Source organism: Cucurbita pepo, chromosome LG15 (genome assembly GCF_002806865.2).
Source record: "Cucurbita pepo subsp. pepo cultivar mu-cu-16 chromosome LG15, ASM280686v2, whole genome shotgun sequence".
Classification (NCBI taxonomy): Eukaryota; Viridiplantae; Streptophyta; class Magnoliopsida; order Cucurbitales; family Cucurbitaceae; genus Cucurbita; species Cucurbita pepo.
The window spans coordinates 8422467-8444161 of NC_036652.1; the positions used below are offsets into that span (position 1 = coordinate 8422467).

The following is a 21695-nucleotide window of genomic DNA, read 5'->3' on the forward strand; positions in this document are numbered from 1 at the left end:
CGGTTCAATAGACCACACCAAATGCGGCAATATGTGCAATGGATGGCCAACATCTGCAACGTTTCTCCAGAAGTCCAATAAACCAGCGTAGAGGGAGCTAGAAAGTGAGTGAGAAAATCATGAGGGAGCCTGCAGACTGAATGAGGAAGTGTGCGAAAGCAATAATCAATCCTAAAACAAAAAACTTTGTTTTGAATAAAGTCAATCGGATCAAATTTCTGCAGATCACAAATTTCTTTGAGTGCATATCAAAGAAATGTCAACCCAGAAAGCTATGCATCAAAATACATAATTGACTCGAACACTTTTGCGCGACTAATCAAAGGGACAAAATAGAAGCCTAGAAGGTAAAAAGAACAAAAATCCAACTAAACTGTTAGAAAGCGTTGGGAAGAAGCAGCAGCATCCACAAACAATCACAACGTGACCTGCATATTGCCAAACATGAAGCTAAATCTCTTCTCCAGTTGCCTCGTGTATGTTCAACATGGATACTTTGTCCACCTATTGGAACATCCGAAGGAAGTTGTTTGCGTATGCCATTGGCTTTACATCGGGATGTGGCTGCAATATCACAATGCATGACAAAATGTAAAGACCTCAGAAAAGGTAAATCGACGTAGAAAAGACCATAAACATGGTGATTAGAAAAATGAACACTCACCACGGCTGAGAAGGTTACGATGTCAGGCTTCAAATCTGGTGCTTTAAAGCGAATAAAAGCCCCTTTATTTCCCATCTGCAAATATCAATATATACCAGACCATGCGTACGAATTTTAAATGGAAAATACATGAAACAACTTAATTTTGAAAATCGAAAGGAGAATTGACAAACAAGTCCTGATGGGAGAAGGATTTAACCTATAATTGCTAAAAAGTAATATATGCTGTTCTTTTCTAAAACAATTAATAACGTATGTAACAAAAATACAAACCATGGAAAAGGAAAATACCTGGTCACAATAATTGGGAGCAGAAAATACTGTAATAAGTTTACCATCATGCTCGATCTCATACCCTTCATCCTTGACTTCATGGGATCGCACAATTAAATCTGTAATTTATTGGTACCGTATGTCATCAAACAGTTATCATAATCAACCAAACAGCAGGTACATAACTAGAAAACAGTTACCTAAGTTGTTCTCCTGCAAAAATCTTTTTGTGACATCTGCACCGAAGGCAAGACCTACACCTCGTTTACTAGGTCCTCTCCCAGGATTAGGTTGCGGATCACTCCAAAGGATTTCACACATTAATCCTGTTACATATAAGGCACAAGAAAATCTGGTTTTATTCAACTTCAAGAATATACTGGAAATGAGTTTCTGTGTTCAAGACATGCCAAGCCCAGATACAAGCACACACAGAAAACACCAATGGCAGAAACAGAAAGGCTATGCCACCAAGAGGTTACGATGGCACTTTAGCTTCAAGCATATTATGGTAGGCAGTATGCATTAGAATTAAGATAAGCACAGAATAGAATATTAAACAAACAAAAAAAATATGGAATTCACCTTCCTCAGGAGGTTCGCAAAATCGATCTATTGCTCTAATATCAGAGAGTTTTACCCCATCAACACTAAAAAGACCTCCATGAGCCACAAAAACCTTCTCATTTAGAACATAAGCCAAAGGTAAGGAGCAAAATACTTCTGCAAATAGTTCCACAAACGTTTCGTTCAACTTTGATCGAACTTCACCCTCAAAGCCATAAATCTTGTTCATGCTCTTGCTCTCATGATTTCCTCTGGACAAATGTATTGCTGAAAGTTGACAAATGAACCAAAATTTCATCATATGAAAGCAAGTTCACAGGCCACAAGGGAGCGAGGGAGCAGTTGATACTAAATAAAACCATAAATGGTTAGATAAAATTGTGATGGTAAAAGGGTGTACGGGGCATGCTATTATCTTGGAATTTCTAGTCTGGAGAAAAGATATAATCCAAAATAAATACGCTAACTGTCTGGTTAAGGGAGAAGAGCTTCATAATTGAAATTGTTTTTGCTACTGCTTAACTAACTATTTGGATTTTTTTAAAATTAAGTTTAAACTGAAGTTCAACTACTGTACAGTTACCAAAAACTACAGCAATCAGAACTCACAGCTCGAGTTCCTAGTTTTTCAAGATTTTTGGATAACTTCGATATAAAGCACAGCTTTCAAAATTGTTAGAAGCTGCCCCAATGCCATAGACTTGTAAATGTTTGCAGGAAGAATGTCCATCAAAGATGTGTAATGTAACAGTCTTTGGAGGAAATTTACCTGACGGAGACATGCATTTGAATGCAAACAAGGTGAGAATGACCTCCACGGAAAATGAACCTCTATCCACAAAGTCTCCATTAAAGAGGTATGGATTTTCGTCTGATGGAAGCCCATTAAGCTCAAAAATATTTAAGAGATCATAGAACTGCAGACATCATAAAGGTATATATGTAAGTATGCCTACCATCTGCAATAAAACATAAACAATAAATACACAATATATTCAAATATTAGAAATTCACATTTCACATGATGGTAAAACACAACATAGATGTATTATGAAACAAGAGATACCAATTCAAATATACAACATGATGGATGCCAAAGTTTTAACTGAAAAACATAAACAAGAATTTCGATGATATAATTCCTTCTCACTGAACTGTTCATTTCTGAAGAACATACCAAGCATATTTAATGGCTCCACTGTCGCCACTAAGACAGATGATATCACAATTACGTGTTTTAAATAAAAGAAACCTGACCTGACCATGTACATCTCCACAAACGGTTAAATGTTTGCCCTCCGGAATTTTAACATCAACAAGAGACGGAAGGGCACGCATGATTTCTCTGACTTGTAATACAATTTGGAATGCGTATCTACAAAATAAAACCAATAGCAACATCACAATTTATTCTCGCATATGGCATAGCACAGATAAATGACGTTAATCATCACACGTACCGTTTGTGCAAGCTTTTCTGGTTTTTAAAACCATCGATCATCTTCTTCACAAAATCCAATGTTACAACCTCTCCTTCTATCTTTGCACCAGTATACTGTGGCTCAACCTCTACCATAAAATTACAAATGAGTCTTACTACTTCATAAAGCAACTAAAAAATAATAATAATAAAAATAATAATTATAATAATAGAACAAGAGAATGATGATTAAACTTAAGAATCTGTATTCAGCAAGCAGAAAACTAAGAAGAAAGAAAAGGGAAATTAAAATTGTAATCAGATGATCCCTTAATATCTTTAATGTGTGACCTCCCCACTGGTCTTGATCCCATGATCTCATGCTTTTTGGCTGACTATAATGTGTCTTTAGCATATATGACAACTCTTTACTCACTCTGGATAACCATCTCAAAAGAGGGGTGCACAGATGAAGACTTCAATGGTACTAAATATTATAAAATTCGATAGACGAGATTTTTTTCAATTAATAGTCTTCAACAACACTTAGAAAGTTGATTAAAGGGATAAATTGAATCATTTTCTAAAATGGGGTATATTCTCTCAAGGAGAGGGGTCTAGTTGCACAAGCTTGAAGGTGTGATGGTGCCATTAGCATCTCAAGAGAGAAAAATTACCGATTAGATGGAAATCAATGGATTCAGCTACTGAACGCTTCTCTGATTCTGGAACAGAAATTGCCTCTTCAAACTTAAGCTTCATGACTGCCTTTTCACATTCCTTCAATTTCTTAGCAGCATCAGGATCATTGGGACAGATCTTCTTGAGCTAGATCAAACAAAACAAAACCGTGCTTTCATTGAGGGAATTAAAGAAAAAAGGCATACATAAAAAATCAGCCCACAAAAAAGGGAGGATGAGCCCAGCTAACAACAAAAAGGGCTTCAATCGAAAAAAAATCATGCCAAAAATTATAATTACAAAAGAGCCAATTAATAGACGAATGCCCCAAACAATAGCAAACAGAGCTTGCTTTTCACAAACACGGTCACTATAAGATACTGTAATATAAGTTGAGATCAACTTAGGGATGCCAAAGTAAAAGCAACAGAAACAGTTTCTCCTCATTGATTTGCCAACAGCCACTAGTACCACCATATTGAGAAAAAGAGCTCAACAAATAACTTATCCATGTGATGAATAAAACAGTCGGACAACAGTACAAACTCCCAACTGAAATTTCTGCTGATAAAAGGGAACAGATGCACAAATGAGTATAGCAATGCATCATAACTGATATTCAGCTGTTAAAAGCAAATGAGAGTTAACCATAGTTTTCAGTAACAACACAAGTCAAAACTTCACGACAAAAGCCTGACATACCTGTTGAAAATCTTTAAGTGCATCTTTGAGTTTCCCCATAGCAAGAAAAGCAGCACCTCTCCTATAATAACCCTGTCGAATAGGATAATTTGCAGAAAGTGGTCAAAAATGATTGTAAAAGTACATAAAATTGTATTATACGGTTTAAATGTTGATCCTACTTTTGAATATCTAGGGTCTATTTCTATAGCCTTTGATGCATCCTGGATTGCACTGCCATACTCCTCCAATTTAGTATGTGCAAACGCACGGTTTGCCCAGTATACAGCATTCTGTCCATTTAGCTCAATTGCTTGTGTATAAAGATCAATTGCTTGAGCATACTTGTGGGCTGAAATCAAGCAAAAATAGTTCAGTAACAAGTAACTTCATAAGAGTTGTAGACTTTTCTTCAACATAGAGCACTAATTAAAATACTTCCCACGAAACATACTTTTGGCCAGAGAAAATTAAATGAACTAGGCCTGCAGCATGTTCGTGAATTCTTGCTGCAGGTATCTTGATGTATTCACAAGAAAGAAAACCAAAAAATCATTTAAGTACAGCTGCTTTCACTTTTCAGTTTTTATATTCATCTTAGAGAACCAATGACCAGATACACCTAAAAGGTACAAATGTTTACCTTTAAATGCTTCATTTGCTTGGGATTTCAATTCTTCAGCACGAATGGGGTCAGTTTTATCAGCTTCCATGACAGGCATAAAACCTTTATAAACTAGAGCAAGTCACTATGAATTCTGGCTAATTATAAATTTCTTCATCCCTCTCATTTATCTCCCATCAACGTGGTCCATCTGCTCCATAAAACACCAAAAACGTAAATTTGCGCAAATAAAGCAAATGCTTANAAAAAAAAAAAAAAAAAAAAAAAAAAAAAAAAAAAAAACAAGCCTCTCCTTATGGAAATTTAGATTATTTACATCGAAGTGACACCAATGTCTCGACTACAGTAACTTGGTCCATGAGAACCATGGTATAAAGTGGAAAAGGAATAAGCGACACAATAACGGTTATTCTAAAAGAAAGCCAAAATACGTAAAACTAGAGAGTGAGTCTGGCATTCAAGATGTTTTGGGAGTTCCCGCCCTTCTGACACCCGACAGAAAAGATAAAGCTGGAAACAATCAAAAACTTATCAACAACGATATCACTTGACTGGTTTCCCAAGATAAATAATATCACGAAATGTCCAGTCAAAGAAAATTGCTCAACCATCGATCATGTAAGAAAGGGAAAACAATCCTCTTACTATTAGTACATTTAGAAAGCTATCTCGTGGTGTAAACCACGGTAAAGAATCCTTTCCTCACGAAGGAACATTCCATGATGGAAAAATCTCCATTAATCTAAAACCCCACAAACCGCAAGGCATTTTGGATTCGACTAGTAACCAGCTCAAAACATGACAGACTTTTGGTCGTACCACAGAAATGAACCCGAGATTCTCAATCAGATTCCCCACCATCATATAAGCGACTTATTGATAGATAGATTGATTGATTGATTGGGTTCTACAAACTTTATTCGGTTTCCAGCGTAGTAGCAAAGAAAGTGGATGTGAAAAGAGTGAATACCTGAGAAGAAATGCTCGATCCAGCCGGAAGGAATAGGGGGTATGGGGTTGGAGAAGTGAAGAGGAAGAATGAGCGCGAGCGCGAGAGCGAGCTAGAGACTGCCCTAATTTGATAGCGGCGATGATTTTTATATTAAAGAGATCTAAGAGTAATTGACGTTGAAATGCGGCGCAGTTGAGAGAGGTACAAGATACGTGTTCGCATGCTTGGCAACAAAACGACCAACTAACAAACCCCAAGTTGTGTGGAAAAATCTAGAAACCTTAACTCACACACACATGATTCCATCAACGGTATACATCTTCTTCCAATTCAATTATACTCATTATTTTTATTAATTATATAATCCTTTTATAATTTTGTCATCTATTTTCTGGTCTGATAGACAGGAAGGTGGGCTTTGCCAACGGCCCATTGGGATTATCTGAGCCCAACAGATACGTGTAGCCAGCCCATCCTTCTATTTCATTCTTTATTTGAAACTCTCCACATATATATATATATATTATTTATTGATTTATTTATGTATATAAAAGTGAGGGGATGTGGCGGGAAGGGAGAATCTTTGTTCTTGGCCAGTTTAGCTAACGAGGATAAATCTCTTCCCACTCCCTCCTTCCTTTTTCGATTAATCTTGTAGATTAAATTATTAAAATTCTTCGTAGATTTACAAAAATTTCGAATTTTTTTTGCAATTTAGAGTACTGATGTGATGTCCCACGTTGGTTGGAGAGGAGAACATATCACTATTTATAAGGATGTGGAAACCTTCCCCTAGCGTCCCTAGCAGACGCGTTTTAAAGCTTTGAGGGGAAGCCCGAAAGGAAAGCTCAAAGAGGACAACTAAAATAATGTGGAGTTTGGCTACTTTATTTGGTTCTCGTCGGCCAGGAATATATGCTGGTTTGAGTCAATCACTTCTTTACACAGTAAAATTTGGATTAATCTAAAGGTGATGGGTCAGATTAGGAGATGACCACTTTCACCCATTTCAAAAGTTGACAATGGAGTTAATTTGGATTATTCTAGTAAAAAAATAAAATAAATAAGACTAGAATTCTTGAATTAACGCGTTTTTAAATATGAATTAAAATGAAAGTAAAAAAGATATGTTAACGTAATCACGTAAATTTATGTTCTTATCAACACATCTTAAATGTAGCTTCTTTTAAGTTTGGAGTAACTTAGTAATGGCATAATTGTAGGGTTTTTTCCATGGGTTTGTATTTAAATTTTAGGGTTGTGGAGCTAAGCTAGCTAAGAACAACATTGTCGTTGCAAGTGACCAAAGACTCTTGCTACAATACCATATTGTCGGTTGCTATTCTCGGGTTTATTCTTAAGTGGTTAGGGTTACTCGAAAACTATAAAGGAAGGTTTGGACTATCCCGAACGAGTCTATTGTCCCTTCAATTTCCATAATTCCCTTTTCTATTTAAGGCCCCTACTTTCAAATTTTCCAATACAAAGCTTAAGTAACACATGGGATTCAAAATTCAAAGAGTTTGTCGTTTGAGAAGTAGGGTAAAAGCAATAAAAGCATAATATCTATATATATATATATATATTATCGTGCATGTTTTGTCGTTTCAGACAGAAGGGGCAGTGTACAAAAATGTTGAAGGCTTTGAGGCACTCAATAATAATAATAATAAGAGCTAAAAAAAACAAGAGTCCGACGATAATTGCAAGAGAATTTGGGATGTCCAATAGCTTTGTTTTAGAAAATAATTGGTAACACAATGGAATTGAGACATGAGCACATGCACAACCAAACCTAACGTGGGGGGAAAACTCTCTTCAATTTGGACTTTGATATCACCAATTTTGAAATCCCAAACCCTTTCTTCTACTTCATTATCATCTTTGTCGAACACGAACCTAGTTTGTCTCGTTCAAGATACATCATTCATATCCGTCCTTGGAACAAAAGTTGAAATTTACTTACTTTCTTGTCGGGTAGATGTCAATGCAGTGTTAATATTTGTGACATTTCACGTTGGTTGGGAGAAGAACGAAATGGAAACCTTAAAAATCTTGCGGGAAAGCTTGAACGGAAGAGTCCAAAAAAACAATATCGGTTAGTGATGGACTTGAACGGTTACAACATCGAACCGTGAGAAGGTAAATGAATGGTTTGTCAAAAAAGAAAAGGGGAAGAGATGGTTATGATAAATGTTTTGAAAGGATTGTGTTTGTGAGAGTGGAAAGAGTGAGGAAGGGACAGTAATGGTGTGTGGGGTTGTACCCACCATGTACAATGGCTGTCCCCCTGCGCCCTACCTCCCTTGCCTTTTCTCCTTTGGAAATCCCACACCGCCCATTACAACATCGATAATGCAATTCAATGCAATATACACACTCTCACATTCATTTAACTTTTGAATGCTATCCAACTCTCGTAGTATTAGCGAGTATATAAATTCTTCGTTAGTACACATTGTCTGTTTTGATCTGTTACGTATCACTGTCATACTAGTAATATTTTGTTCTCCTCTCTAACTAAGGTGGAATTTTATACTATTTTTTAAAGTCGTAGATATCATATAAACAATAACAATTATCTATAGTAGCACGAGACATTTTAGATAAAATTAAAGTAAAAATTAGGTTAAATTTTGAAAATATACTTCAACGTTGCCATTTGTTTAAAAAATATTCATTATATTTTAAAAGTTACAGTATTATCTTGGATCTTCTATAAACACTTCAAAAATTATTATTAGAATATAAATTGTTTAGCATTTCAATGAAAATTGGGACGTACGGATAATAATATTTAATAAAAATTTGAATCACTCCATTGTTATAGGTTTATGTCACACCATTTAATTCTAAACAAATTATACATCAAATATAGTCATGAAGTATTTAAAAAAATGAAAGTAATATAAAACAATATAATTTTTTTTAATAAATGAAACATAAAAAATTACAAAAACTACTAATGTTGGGGGGTTAATTTTGAGGGTTTTGAAATAAATAAATAAATATATCTATATATATATGTATGTATGGTTGTATGGGGTCTGGGGTTTTGTCATAGTGCACGTGAGAGCAGGTTTTGATGATGATGATGATGTGGAGTTTGCTTTAAAAATATCAAACCTTCGTGCATCTCCAATATTCATGCCGCACGTATAGCTTATTACTTATTTACTTATTTACCTTTACAATAAAACTTCACATTTCCCATTTTAACTAAATTAAAATTACCATTTCCTTCAACTAACTTTCATCTTCTCTCTTCACCATTAATTTTAATTTACCGTTCGTATTTATACATTATTTTTATAAAAAAAAATTAATTTGATAGGTATTAATTTAAAATTTTGTAATTACTTTCATTAATTAACGTTGAACGGGAAATCATGTGCACGCCTTTTTAAGTCATCATAATTAAAATTAGTGCCTAATAATCCAAATTAATTAATTGCTTAATTACTCTTAATTATCTCCCACCCGCTAAATCTAAGGGTCAATTCCTACTCATTGTTTTTAAAGTGATTATCTACTTAAAATATATTTAAAAATTAGTTGTAAAATTTAACCGCCAACTAATTAATCAACGAAAATTGGTAAAAATAATATATATATATATATATATATATTATATTAAAATATGATGATAGGTGGGCACACATGTGTTTGGGGGCATGATTGAATCTCCTCGTGCCCTAAGGCCAAAATGCTGCCCATCATTAATTTATCATCATGACATGGACATGCATGTTCCATCATCATATGTACATGCATGGGGTTTCACACGTGGACAATATAATACAAATATAATATATGGTTTATACATGGTGGTGATGATGAACATGAGAATCAAACACATGATGTGATTAAATTAACGTTGTAATGTAAATAATCCTTGAAAAATTAAAAATTAAATTAAATTAAAATTTCATGCCCATCAATGGATTCTCAAATCTCGATAACGTCGAATCATTCTTTAAAAAGTGAAAATGTCCAAATCTCCCTTTGTAGATTTTACAAACACATCAATTAAGTCCTTTTTTTTTTCATTTTAATTCAAAATTAGGAATATATGCCCATAAATATATGTATAAATGCATATACTTTTATATATTATAGTTTAAGATAAATAATATGATATGATTCTAACTTTAATAAATTAAAAAAATCTCAATATGATTATTTGATATAACTTTTTATCTTTTTAATATTAAGCTATTGTATAATTAATGATTTAAAGAGATTTTGTAATGATAAAATAAACATATAATTAATTAGTTTACAATCAACCACTAAACTAATATTAATTACTTTATAATAATTATGTAAAACTCATGCTTGGTCAGCTAGTTTAGAAAAGGGTTTAAAAAGTTTACGGTAGAAATTATTTGATCATTTTAACTGTTTGAATTAGTTAAATTAGTTAAAGTAAAAAATAGATGTTATTTGTAATAAGTAGTTTTGTTGGTTGATTAATTGGTGGTATTTTTATTCATGAAATGGGTTGGATTGATATTAGTCTAGATACGCAGAAATTCTATGGCTTGAATCTTTAGTATTATTTTATTTATTATTTGTGTCTACTATTTAGGCAGGATATCCTCACCTATTCTTACTAAGAAACGGAGGGGACTAAACAGAAACAAGAGGGATCTACCGGAGAAGTAGTTTTGATGAAAACTTGTGATGGTAGGGTTAAAAAGGTGATTTTTATTAAGGGAATTGAAGAGGGTGGTGGTTGAATGTTTTCCAAGTAGGGAAAGCAACAAAATGTTGGGTTAAAAATTCTCACATCCCCATCAAAAACATTTATGTATATGCTCAGTGGGCACATGAGTTGGCCTACATATATATCAAAGGGCTAATGTCCCTTTAGGGTATACCAATCCATTTAAGAGATACTTAAAAATGGAAAAAGGGAACTATTTGAAGGACCCATTCCCCAGTTCATCATCCTCTCATTAATTAAGCATTTTCTAAAGCAATATTATAAAATTAAAAAAAAAAAACACGAAAAAAAATGGATTAATTAAAGGTTAATCATGATTATTACAAGAAGTATAGGCCATAAGAGGAGTTTAATCAAGCAAAAACGCCATTAATGGCCATAATCTCTTGTTGTTCTTCTTCCCTAAAATGAGCAGAAAGGAAAAGGAGAAAGAAGTGGGTAAGGTGTCATAATCATGATGGTTCTGTGTCATTGTTGTATTATTCTTTGCTTCCAGAAATTACCATACAATAAATAATAGAATTTACTGTGGTATGCCCAAAACCTCTTCATCTCAACCCTCTGCCCTTTCACTTATGGGACCATCTCCTTCCATTTTCCATCAAACCCCATTTTCAGTTTTTACTCACACCGCAGTAAAAATATTTATGTAGGGTTTGCTAAGTAAGTAAGTGCTTAGTAGGTTAAAACAGGTTTTACTCCCAACGTGTTTTTATGTTTAAGGTTAAGAAAAAAACTTAGTGCTGTCAAGCTGATGGTCGGAGATGGCGGCGCGTGGGTTGAGGAAATGAGAAGGCGCGTGAGAGGGAGAGGTAGGGTACTAGCAAAGGCAACCAAGGGATAATGGATAATGGAGGAGAATAAATTTTAGGGTGGGAGAAATTACGTTAATAAATTTTTTCTTTAAATGAATAATTAGATCAATTAAAATGATAAATTAATGATTTTTATATGTATATATATTATAAAAATGAAGAGTTTAAATTAAATAGTTAAAAATTTGGAAAGAAAATAAAATAAAAAAAAAAAAGGAAAGGGGGGGAAATGGTTTTGATGGTAACACTGTTTTGTAGGCGTAGGCTTGCGCTCTCATACGTCGCTGTCAGTCATAAAGTTTTAAGGGAAAGCAGAAATCTTTCTCTTTCTCTTTCTCTCTCGGGCGGGAAAACATTAATAATGTATAAAAGTAACGAAAAAAAACAGAGCTCTAAGCTTCTCTCTCTTAATTCTCTCTCTCTCTCTCTCTCTCCCATCACCATTACTTCGCTTTCATCTCTCTCTCTCTCTCCCACCGCCAGAGAGAAAGGTGTTGATACCATACCATACCATACTTCATCATCTTCTTCCACTGTCTGCACTGCTTGTCTGTCTCCCTGTCCCTTCCCCTCTCAATTTCACACCATTTTTCTTTCATCCTCTTCCCAAATAAAACGCAACCCATTTCCCCAAATTCGATCTTTTCAATTGGGTCTCTCTCCGTTTTCCATTTGGTACACAAATCATGCCTTTCTCCATCCGGTAAGTAACCACCTCCTCGTTTCTTTATTAACTGCCCACCTATGTTTTTAATCGAGTTTTTTTTTTTTCTCTTCTTGTTAGAGAGTATGCTTTGAATATGAGAGGCACGGATTTAAAGAGAAGCTGGCCGTTTAGCGAGAACGTGAAGAAAGAAGTGGCACAAGCTTTGCTCCCACCAATGGATGTCAGGAAATTTCGTTGGTGGTCTCATCAACAAACTGATTGTGGAGGTGTAGTGGAGGAGAAGGAAGTTGTTGTTGTTGTTGACAGAATTCAAATGCAGAAGATTTGTGCGGTTTGTGGGGTTTTTGTTGCTGCTACTGTCAACGCTATGAATGCTCATATTGATAGCTGTTTGGCTCAAACCACTAAGGAAAGGCGAAGGAATAAAGGAGGAGGAGGAGGAGGAGGAGGAGGGGCAAAATCAAGAACGCCTAAAAAGAGATCAATTGCAGAAATCTTCGCAGTGGCTCCGCCTGTGAAAACAATGATTATTGGTAATGATTGTGAGGAGGGAGAAAAAGGCATTGGGAAGCAAATGATTCGAGACAAGCTCAAAGCTACATCGTTGGCTAGGAGTCTTGTCTCTGCAATGAAGACAATCAAGGCGAAGAACACCAGAAATGAAGAAGAAATGAGGAGGAGGAGGAGGAAGAAGAAGAAGAAGAAGAAGAAGAAGAAGAATAAGGTACATGCCATTTTCTTTTATTTAAACGGTCCTACTACTACTACTACAATGGTGGGGGAAAACTGTAGGCTTGTGAGAATTTTGTTTAGGCTGCAAATATTCTCTCCCATTGGGGGGTTTTTTGTTTTTGGTACCTCCTTTCTCTTTCTGCTCATAATTACTGCTGGAAAAAGCTGGTGAAAAGACTGCATTACGTTGGAGAGNAAAAAAAAAAAAAAAAAAAAAAAGTAGTGTTTTGTGTGATTAAGGGCGCGGAAATAGGCTGTGATTCAGATTTGGAAGAGGGGAAGAAAAGGTCACTACAAGACGTGGTTGTATCGTTTGTGAAGGCCTTCCTTTGAGCTCCAGCTGCAAGGGTACGGCCTTGGCAGTGAGTGACTTTATTTGGTGGAAGAGTTTTTGTCCTTTGCTTAACAAATGTATCCTAGTTTAATGATGCTGTTTTCACCTGTTTTAACCCCTTTTCAATCCAACGAATCATGCTTCCCTTACTTCAAAATTAGTTCTACAATGGAGGTTTAGAGATGAACTTCATGGGTTTTTGTTCATCATTACTGCCAATGAACTCTTTCAGATTGTTCATACTTGAGTTTCTCCAAGAGGGTTTTCACTATCATGACACCATTTATGCTTTCAACCCATTATCATATGGGGATTATTTCATCAGATATGCTTCGGGTTTGCTTCAATGATCAAGTTCTTAAGTTCATAACTTGAATCTTATTCTTCTTCTCCGACAATCCTTATGAAATGAGAGTCGACTCATTTCTTCTGTTCGGAGTTACTTGAAGAAAGGATCATGAACCCCACGAGATTTTGAGCTATTTTATGATGCCTTTCTTGCTGATTAGTAGGAGTGAAATGTTACGATTAGTAGGAGTGAAATGTTACAGATAGAAGCCCACGTCCGTTAGAGAGGTGAACCAAACATTCCTTATAAGAATGTGGAAACCTCTCCCTAATGGGTTTTAAAAACCGTGAGACTAACGACGATACGTAACGGATCAATAGTGGGTTTGGGTTCATTTAATTATTTGTTGTTAATTTAAAGGCCCGTCTAAATTTAATGAGTAGTCTTTGTTTTTGTCCTATAATAGATTGTCTTATTGGTTAACTATACTTTTTGTCTCGTAGTTTTGGATGATCTAATTTTCTTGTTCTTGTTCTTGTTCTAACGTCAAGGCAAGGTCTCTAAGCTATATATTTTAGTTATAACTAATGTTTGAAATCTTCTATTGGTGATAGAACTTTGGACATGAGCAACTATGCAAGAAGGGAGAGAGAAACCACAAGGATGTTTCGGCTCGTTGTTGTAAGAAACCATGTTTTAAGCGTTTGTCTAGACAAAAAAGGAAAAAACTAGTGAAGAAATCCAATGTAGTTGGCAGGCAACAGAGGCCATTGGCTCCACTTAGGAGCATTTTGAAGCATAGTGTCAAAGAAATTTCTGAGACAAGAGGCAGCAACCAAGCTTCCAACAATGGTGGTCAAAAGTATGGTAGGCGTGTTAGCTTCTTGGATAAGGATGATGTTCTTGGTCCAACCACTGGAGCGTTATCTGATACCTTTGAACAAGATGGCTGCAATCCTTTTCAAGCCTCAGAAGGAAGCTCTAAGTCAGGTGAAAGTGATAAAGGAGTTGCTTCAATGGAGGTTGGTGTAGAAGACGATGTCGTTAGCTTTAGCCCCCGACACGACGTTGATAGTCAAAGTTGGGACAATGTGAAGCATTCGACCGAAAAGTTGATATCGACGAATCGGGTTATTCCTCGTGATCAAAATGATTTGCATTTGTTTGACCGTGTCTATGTAGATGCACCTCAGAAGCTGCCACCAGTGGATTCTGCTACGCCTGCTCTATTAGCTGCTGCACAAGAAGAAAGGCAATATGGCCATGTGAGAACTCAATGTCGAGCTCATTCTCTCTATGGCTCAAATACAAGCAGAGTTCCTTCTTCTTCTTTAAGTGAAAATGCTGGTGGCAGATTTCTTAATCTGGCGCAATCTTCTGATAAGGACGCTCGATGCTCGTTTCCGAACTGGGAGCAAAGTGCGGTCGCCTACAAAGAGAAGGGTGTGAATGATGGATTTTTCTGCCTGCCATTGAACTCAAAGGGTGAACTGATACAGCTAAATTCAGGTTTGGTTAATAGGTTTGGTCAAATGAATGAAGCCAATAACACTATGGCTTGTTCTAGCAGGATACCGGTATGCAGTCTCGTCCTGCCACGACGCACCCGGGATTATTTCATAGATAATGAGAAGCTCCTTGTTGATACAGAACTTACAAGAAACCAGTTGACTTTATTTCCATTGCATAGTAATGTGCAAGAAAATCAAAACCAATATTTGTCAGCTAGATTCGACGTCACCGAGCCTGGAACTTCCGAAAGGGGAACTGAATCAGGTCGGTTTTTGCACTCGAACTTGATGGATTCTCCATTTTACAGAAGCAGATACTATGGAAAGTTGCAGAACCAAAATGGAAGTACAGAGATTAATCCTGAAAGTTCAAGTAGCGTGTGTGCGAATCCCGCTCGACAAACGATGCGGTTGATGGGCAAAGATGTCGCTGTTGGTGAACATGGGAAAGAAATTCAAGAACCTGAGGTTATAAACTTTTGGAAGAACTCAACTTTAATTGACAACTGCTTGACCAATCCTATCCAAGAGAATCCCATGAGAAAAAGAAACTTTCTGCAAGATAGGGAGTTGCATCATCCATCAAAAGGAGAAGCCTTGTTTTATCATCCTGCAGGCTTTCATCATCCATCGAATGCTCCACAAGTTCGGTACCCGCATCCGCACCTCAATCGAACGTATCAAAGACCCGACTCTGTCATCAACTTAAACGAAAGGTTCAACAACAACGTCCATGTTTCGACCGACGCCTTTAATATGGCACCGAACTTTCAAGCACCCTTCATTTCTGGTCCGGAAACGCTAAGGTTTGGTTCACAACCATCGGCATTTTCTACTTCTTACCACATGTATCCAAATAGATATGAAAGTTGTTTCGAATTTGGTTTCGACCGGAAACTACGTCCCGAAAAACCAGGAACCTTTAACTTCCCTTTCTTGCAGCCAGATGATCATGGAAATGCTATCCAGGTCCCTTGGTTTCATAGTTCTAAGACCCTTCCTCCATGGATGTTACATGATCACCAACGGGAAGCATCTCCAACCACAAATGGATACTATTATCCATTTATTTCTTCTGCCACAGATGTTCTCATTAGCCCTTCTTCCATGCATCACCGGCTTGAAGCTGCCTATCCTTGCAGCACAATGCCCTATTTTCAACCAATGCCTGTTGCTCCTAGAGTACTTCAATCGCCATCTATTGCCAAGCCAAGCCATGAAACTAGAATGAGCTTTGAAGACAGATTGAAGTTCAATACTTTGAGTGTCAAGCAACCAGCTGGTGAGCTAGTCAATTCGAGGAAGCGTCAAAAGATGTCGAGTTTAGAAACGAACAATACTAGAGAATTCAGCGATGATCAACTGCGATATAACCCGGCAACAGCGAAAATTCCTGCTAACTGGGAGAAGGCTGTTAATTTAACAGGAAATATCTCAAATGTGGCTCAAACTGATGGAGTACCGGCTAGATCAGGCCCTATCAAGTTAACAGCAGGAGCTAAACACATCCTGAAACCAAGTCAGAGTATGTATTTAGATAATACTAAGCCTACTTATTCAACAATTCCTTCTGCTGGATTAGTTCATAGTGTTAGCTTGGCTGGATCTCAGAAGAAGTCAACTAAAGTATACAGTTTTTAAAAGTAAGCATAGTACTTTGCTTAATCTAATTCAAATCTACTCATCTAATGCTGATTAGTTGAGCAAATGATCTCATCTGCATGACAGGAAGGAACCTAGCTCATCCTTGTAACCAATGACATGATCGGAGTTGTAGTTTCAAGATGACCCGTCGTTCATCAAGCAAGTTTTTCGGTACTCGAAGGCGTGTTATCTTGAACGGAAACTAGCTAATCACACCACTGGAATATAGACGCTGCTACGAGTTTTGGTCTTGGTTCTTATTGGAAGTTTTGGATCAAATCTACACCAGAAGGTCTCTCTTGTGCTACAAAATTACACAAATGTCAAGATTCAGAGTTCAAGTTCCTGTAATGAATGCGTGAGAACACAGTTATATTAGTTTTCTTGAGGGCTATAAGCTAAAAGTTAATGTAGCTAACATATGTTGACATTTGTTAAACTCATATAAGGTAGCTTGTTGAAGTGAAAGGTAATAATTCTCGATATCTAGTTCGATCCTTACTACAACGGCTCACATCCACCGCTAGCAGATATTGTCCTCTTTGGGCTTTCTCTTTCAAACTTCTCCTAAGGTTTTTAAAACGTGTTTCCTAAGGAGAGATTTCCACGCTCTTATAAAGAATGCTATGTTCTTTTCTCCAACCGATGTGAGATCTCACAGTTACCCTATACAATTGTCGATATAATTCCAGTCTCTTCATATTGTCTTAAGTTTATTTGACAGCAAAATTTGTTCAATAATGAGCGAGTCACGTGAGAGCGAAGTATCAAGAAAAGAGAGAGTTCGACGAACTGTGTTTTACATTTTATGCACTTTATAAAACCGCTTTGACAATCTTTTCCAATTTTCAAGCTCGAAAATTTTTCTTATCTTTGCTCTCGTCCTCGTCCTCGTCCTTGACCTCTTCTTTTTCTTTCTTCTCCTCCCCGAAATCGTATTTGGGTCCCTCTTCACTACTTCCAAACCTGACGACACCAACTTTATAGCCCGAATCCTATCATTTTATTCTATGTTAGTCGTTTGAATAGTTTCTAAGTCGAGATCCATGATATATAAACAAGAACAACGTCTCTATCGATATAATAAACGTATGTCAAGCAAATATGACATAAACCCAGAAAACACTAAGTTTTAACGTATAAAACTTACACAAAATGGCATCTTCATACCATGACATGATGCAAAACCCAGTATGTGAGCCATTGCTGATGATCTCGAGATGAAGCTTTCTCCATTGTCATCTTTGATTCATATCTGTTTCAACCCACGCAAGCATAACCAATAAGGAAACAATGTTACTGATCATTAAAACTTATATACACAAAGAACCTTAAATTCCCCGAAAAAAAAAAGACATTATTAATCATGAAAATTCACAAAGTGGGTACGTACCCGATTGCTGCATGCAGAAAGTAAAAGGTGGGTCTTTCCAAAAACCCCATTTTGAAACGAAACCTTATGAGCTAAAAGCTAATTTCAACTCAAAAATGGTGAATCCATAGAAAGAAACCACAAAACAAAGGGTAATCTATGGGGGAAATGGAAGAAGAATAAGCAAGGAATATTTTCCATTTAAAATTAATGAAAATATATTTATTCATTATAAATTAACCTAATTTTTTTTTTAAAAAAAATATAGAGTTTTAATCATTATTTTTTTAAAAAAAAATTATTTAGTAAGTTTATGTCAAATGCTTATTAATTATTATTCAAATGGAATGAAAAATATATTAACCACGTGCGTGGCAGGTGCCTATTAACTAGAAGAATAAAAAGGTAATTTACAATTTTGATTTTTTTTTAAATTTATAAAAAGAAATTTGTTGTGCTGCAACTGGAAGGGTATAATTGTAATTTTACGTAATATTGCTTCGTTACTCTGACCTCCATTGCGCGCGTTCTCTCTTCTTCGCTGCACCATTAATCGTTTCCCTCGTCGATGTTTTACCGTACACACCGCCACTTTTCCCTCTCTTCCTCCTCACTCTCCCATTTTCTCGCCGGAAAATCAAACTGACCGCCGTTCCTCCTCCGTCGCTGGAAACCTCTGCGCAGTCCAGGCGAGGCCATCCATTCACTGTATGCTCCGAAACCTTCTTCTCAATTTTCTCTCATTCGAATTGATTACTCTTTAATATTTGGTTCTTTTAAAATTTGATGGAGCGGAACCCTAACTCTTGCTCCGGGTCCGACTCGGAGTGTTGTTATCCATTATGTGTTTAGCTATCCGAGATCCATAGGTTTTGAATCGGTCTTGTCGACCCGGTCAATTTTTGATATATTCGGGTCGGATAGTTTGCGGGTCCCGGCGGGAAATCTCCACTACCGATCCGGTGAGCCTGTATTGTGTTTTTCCTTGTAAAATTGACTTCAATGAAGGGCCGACCCGCAACAATTACCTTTTCTGGGTCTTGTTTCGGACCCGACGAATGACCATAGAATACGTATGAGCCTATAGCGCCTCCCTAAAATATTGTAATCGCTCTCTTTTTAGTGTGAAACTTAGAATAATATGAACAGATGATTGTCGGAGGAACAAATTTAATTTTCCGGAACCTTTTTGATTATTGTTCTATCATGTTTTTCATGTTGATGTTTCAAAGTGTCATCTTACTTCTAGGATTTATGGTGTTTGAGCTATTCTGGGGTTGGATGGATCTACTTTTGTCTTTTTGATTTCATTATGAACATGTTGATTTTCAATTAGTCAAGATTGGAAGAAATTTGATCATATTTAGTGTTCGTCTTTCTTTTTAAATCTTTTTAATCAGAATAATTGTGTGGGTTTACTGTGCAGCTTTTGGTGGAAAGTCTGGCTGATGTAATGGATGTGCCGGAGGCAGTTATAGTAAAATCTAGCAGATTGAAGTCCGTTGTGTGGAACGATTTTGATAGAATAAAAAAGGGTGACACCTTTGTTGCTGTATGTAGGCATTGTAAGAAGAAACTGAGTGGATCAAGTACCAGTGGGACTTCTCATTTGAGGAATCACTTAATTAGGTGCCAGAGAAGATCTAATCATGGTATGTCTCAATTTATTTCATCCAGGGAAAAGAAAAAGGAAGCAACGTTGGCTATCACTAATTATGTTGATCAGGGGCAGAAAAAAGATGATGTTTTAAATCTTGTTAATATTAGATTTGACCCAGAGCAAGTGAAAGACGAAACAAATAATACCCTGAATTACAATTTCGATCAGCGACGAAGTCGATTTGATCTTGCCCGGATGATCATCTTGCATGGTTATCCATTGGGCATGGTTGAGCATGTTGGGTTCAGAGTATTTGTTAAAAATCTGCATCCCCTGTTTGAACTTGTATCATGCAATAGAGTTGAGAGTGATTGTTTGGAAATATATGTGAAAGAGAAACAAAAAGTGAACGAGTTATTGGATAAATTGCCTGGAAAAATCAGCCTCAGTGCTGATATGTGGACTGCCACAGATCATTTGGAATCGTCATACCTGTGTCTTACAGCCCACTACATTGATGAGTCCTGGCAGTTAAATAAGAAGGTTTTGAATTTTATGTTTGTTGATCCTTCTCATACTGAAGATTTGCATTCGGATGCTATCATGAATTGTCTGATGGATTGGGATATTGATAGGAAGTTGTTTTCAATGACATTTGATTGTTCCTCTAACAGTGACTATATATCATTACGAATCAGAGACAGACTATCACAGAATAGGTTCCTATATTGTAATGGTCAATTATTTGATGTTAGCTGTGCGATAGATCTTCTGAATTTGATGGCTCAAGATGCTTTGGAAGCATTATGCGACATTCTCCCTAAAATTCGTGACAGTATTCAATGTATTAAACAGTCTCGAGAAGTGCAAGCTAAGTTCAATGAGATGGCCGAGCAAGTTAAAGTTCAGAGCCAAAAGGGTCTGTCTGTGGACAATCCATCTCAGTGGAACTCAACCTATGCGATGCTCGGAGCAGCTATAGAATATCGAGAAGCATTTTCCCTTTTGCAGGAAAGTGACGTTGGCTACTCAGCATGCCCAACTGAAGAGGAATGGGGTAGGACCTGTGTGATTACAGGCTTTCTGAAGTTCTTCTTTGAAGTGACTAATATTTTAACGAAGACCAACTTTCCTACTTCAAATATATTTTTCCCTGAGCTATGTGACGTACACTTGCAGCTGATGGAATGGTCCAAGAATTCAGATGATTATGTCAAGGCCTTGGCATTCAAGATGCGGACCAAGTTTGAAGAATATTGGGATAAATGTGGGTTGGCTCTAGCAGTTTCTGCCATGTTAGATCCTCGGTTCAAAATGAAGCTTGTAGAGTACTATTATCCACAAATCTATGGCGTTGTTGCTGTACAGAGGATCGATGATGTTGTGAACTGCGTGAAGGCGCTTTACAACGAACATTCGATCTGCTCGCCGTTAGCTTCAATCGATCAGGGTCTTGCCTGGCAAGTTGGTAGTAGTAGTTCAGGGAAGGATGCAAGGGACAGGTTAATGGGTTTTGACAAGTTTCTCCATGAATCCTCCCAGAGTGAAGGCAGTAAATCAGATCTGGACAAGTACCTAGAGGAGCCTTTGTTCCCTCGTAATGTTGATTTCAATGTGTTGAACTGGTGGAAGGTTCACACTCCGAGATATCCGATCTTGTCGATGATGGCTCGTAATGTGTTGGGGATTCCAATGTCAAAAGTTGCATCAGATTGTGCATTCAGGAGTGGAAGAAGGGTGGTCGATCGAGAGTGGAGTTCACTGAAACCAGCTACAATTCAAGCCTTGGTATGTTCACAGGATTGGATAAGGAGTGAACTAGAGAGCTAATTCTGACACATCACAGGTCTCTCAATATTTGTTCATTTTTGTGCATCTTCCCTCACTATTTCCCTTTGTTTCATCATCTCTGCTGTACTTCACTTGTGGCCATCGCATCGCCTCATATGTGGTAATATTTAACTCCCATTTTAGTTTCAGTTCCATTGCTCTTGCTCTTACTCTTAAGGAGGAAATGAGGAACTTTCCATTCCAAGTTGCAATTTCCCATATCTTCATCATATCTTTTATTATATATATATATATATATATATATATATATATATATATATATATATATATATATATATATATATATAT

The 21695-nt window shown here is 36.6% G+C and overlaps 3 protein-coding genes across 5 annotated transcripts; 2 read left to right on the forward strand and 1 right to left on the reverse strand.

Annotated features, from left to right (window-relative positions):
- Positions 1-165: 165 nt before the first annotated feature.
- On the reverse strand, positions 166-6074 carry LOC111811222 (serine/threonine-protein phosphatase 5). The gene is made up of 13 exons (XM_023697979.1): positions 5882-6074; positions 4930-5101; positions 4469-4638; positions 4308-4379; positions 3602-3752; positions 2965-3073; positions 2762-2879; positions 2274-2421; positions 1523-1771; positions 1138-1263; positions 956-1056; positions 665-739; positions 166-564 (listed from the first exon to the last, which is right to left on the reverse strand). Exons 2-13 carry the CDS (start codon positions 5006-5008, stop codon positions 505-507), a joined length of 1458 nt encoding a protein of 485 aa, XP_023553747.1. The 5' UTR covers positions 5009-5101; positions 5882-6074; the 3' UTR covers positions 166-504.
- A 5728-nt stretch (positions 6075-11802) lies between these two features.
- Positions 11803-17085, forward strand: LOC111776324. 3 transcript variants are annotated; one of them, XM_023655751.1, is made up of 4 exons: positions 11803-12110; positions 12192-12798; positions 14044-16465; positions 16669-17085. In XM_023655751.1, exons 1-4 carry the CDS (start codon positions 12094-12096, stop codon positions 16698-16700), a joined length of 3078 nt encoding a protein of 1025 aa, XP_023511519.1. In that variant the 5' UTR covers positions 11803-12093; the 3' UTR covers positions 16701-17085. The 3 variants fall into 3 exon arrangements, with proteins under 3 accessions (XP_023511519.1, XP_023511520.1, XP_023511518.1); XM_023655752.1 differs by lacking the exon at positions 16669-17085 and having other exon boundaries at positions 14044-15746; positions 15883-16520; XM_023655750.1 differs by having other exon boundaries at positions 11804-12110; positions 14044-16583.
- A 1364-nt stretch (positions 17086-18449) lies between these two features.
- Positions 18450-21598, forward strand: LOC111811112 (zinc finger BED domain-containing protein RICESLEEPER 2-like). Its single transcript, XM_023697840.1, has 2 exons — positions 18450-18664; positions 19383-21598. Exon 2 carries the CDS (start codon positions 19410-19412, stop codon positions 21384-21386), a length of 1977 nt encoding a protein of 658 aa, XP_023553608.1. The 5' UTR covers positions 18450-18664; positions 19383-19409; the 3' UTR covers positions 21387-21598.
- Positions 21599-21695: the final 97 nt, after the last annotated feature.

Coding starts and splice junctions, on each gene's coding strand:
- LOC111811222 (XM_023697979.1), bottom strand. CDS start 5,008: ATGCCTGTCATGGAAGCTGATAAAACTGACCCCATTCGTGCTGAAGAA. Junction 1,772..2,273: donor CAAATGCATGTCTCCGTCAG/GTAAATTTCCTC, acceptor GTCAACTTTCAG/CAATACATTTGTCCAGAGGA. Junction 1,057..1,137: donor TTTGCAGGAGAACAACTTAG/GTAACTGTTTTC, acceptor AATAAATTACAG/ATTTAATTGTGCGATCCCAT.
- LOC111776324 (XM_023655750.1), top strand. Junction 12,799..14,043: donor AGAAGAAGAAGAAGAATAAG/GTACATGCCATT, acceptor TATTGGTGATAG/AACTTTGGACATGAGCAACT.
- LOC111811112 (XM_023697840.1), top strand. CDS start 19,410: ATGGATGTGCCGGAGGCAGTTATAGTAAAATCTAGCAGATTGAAGTCC.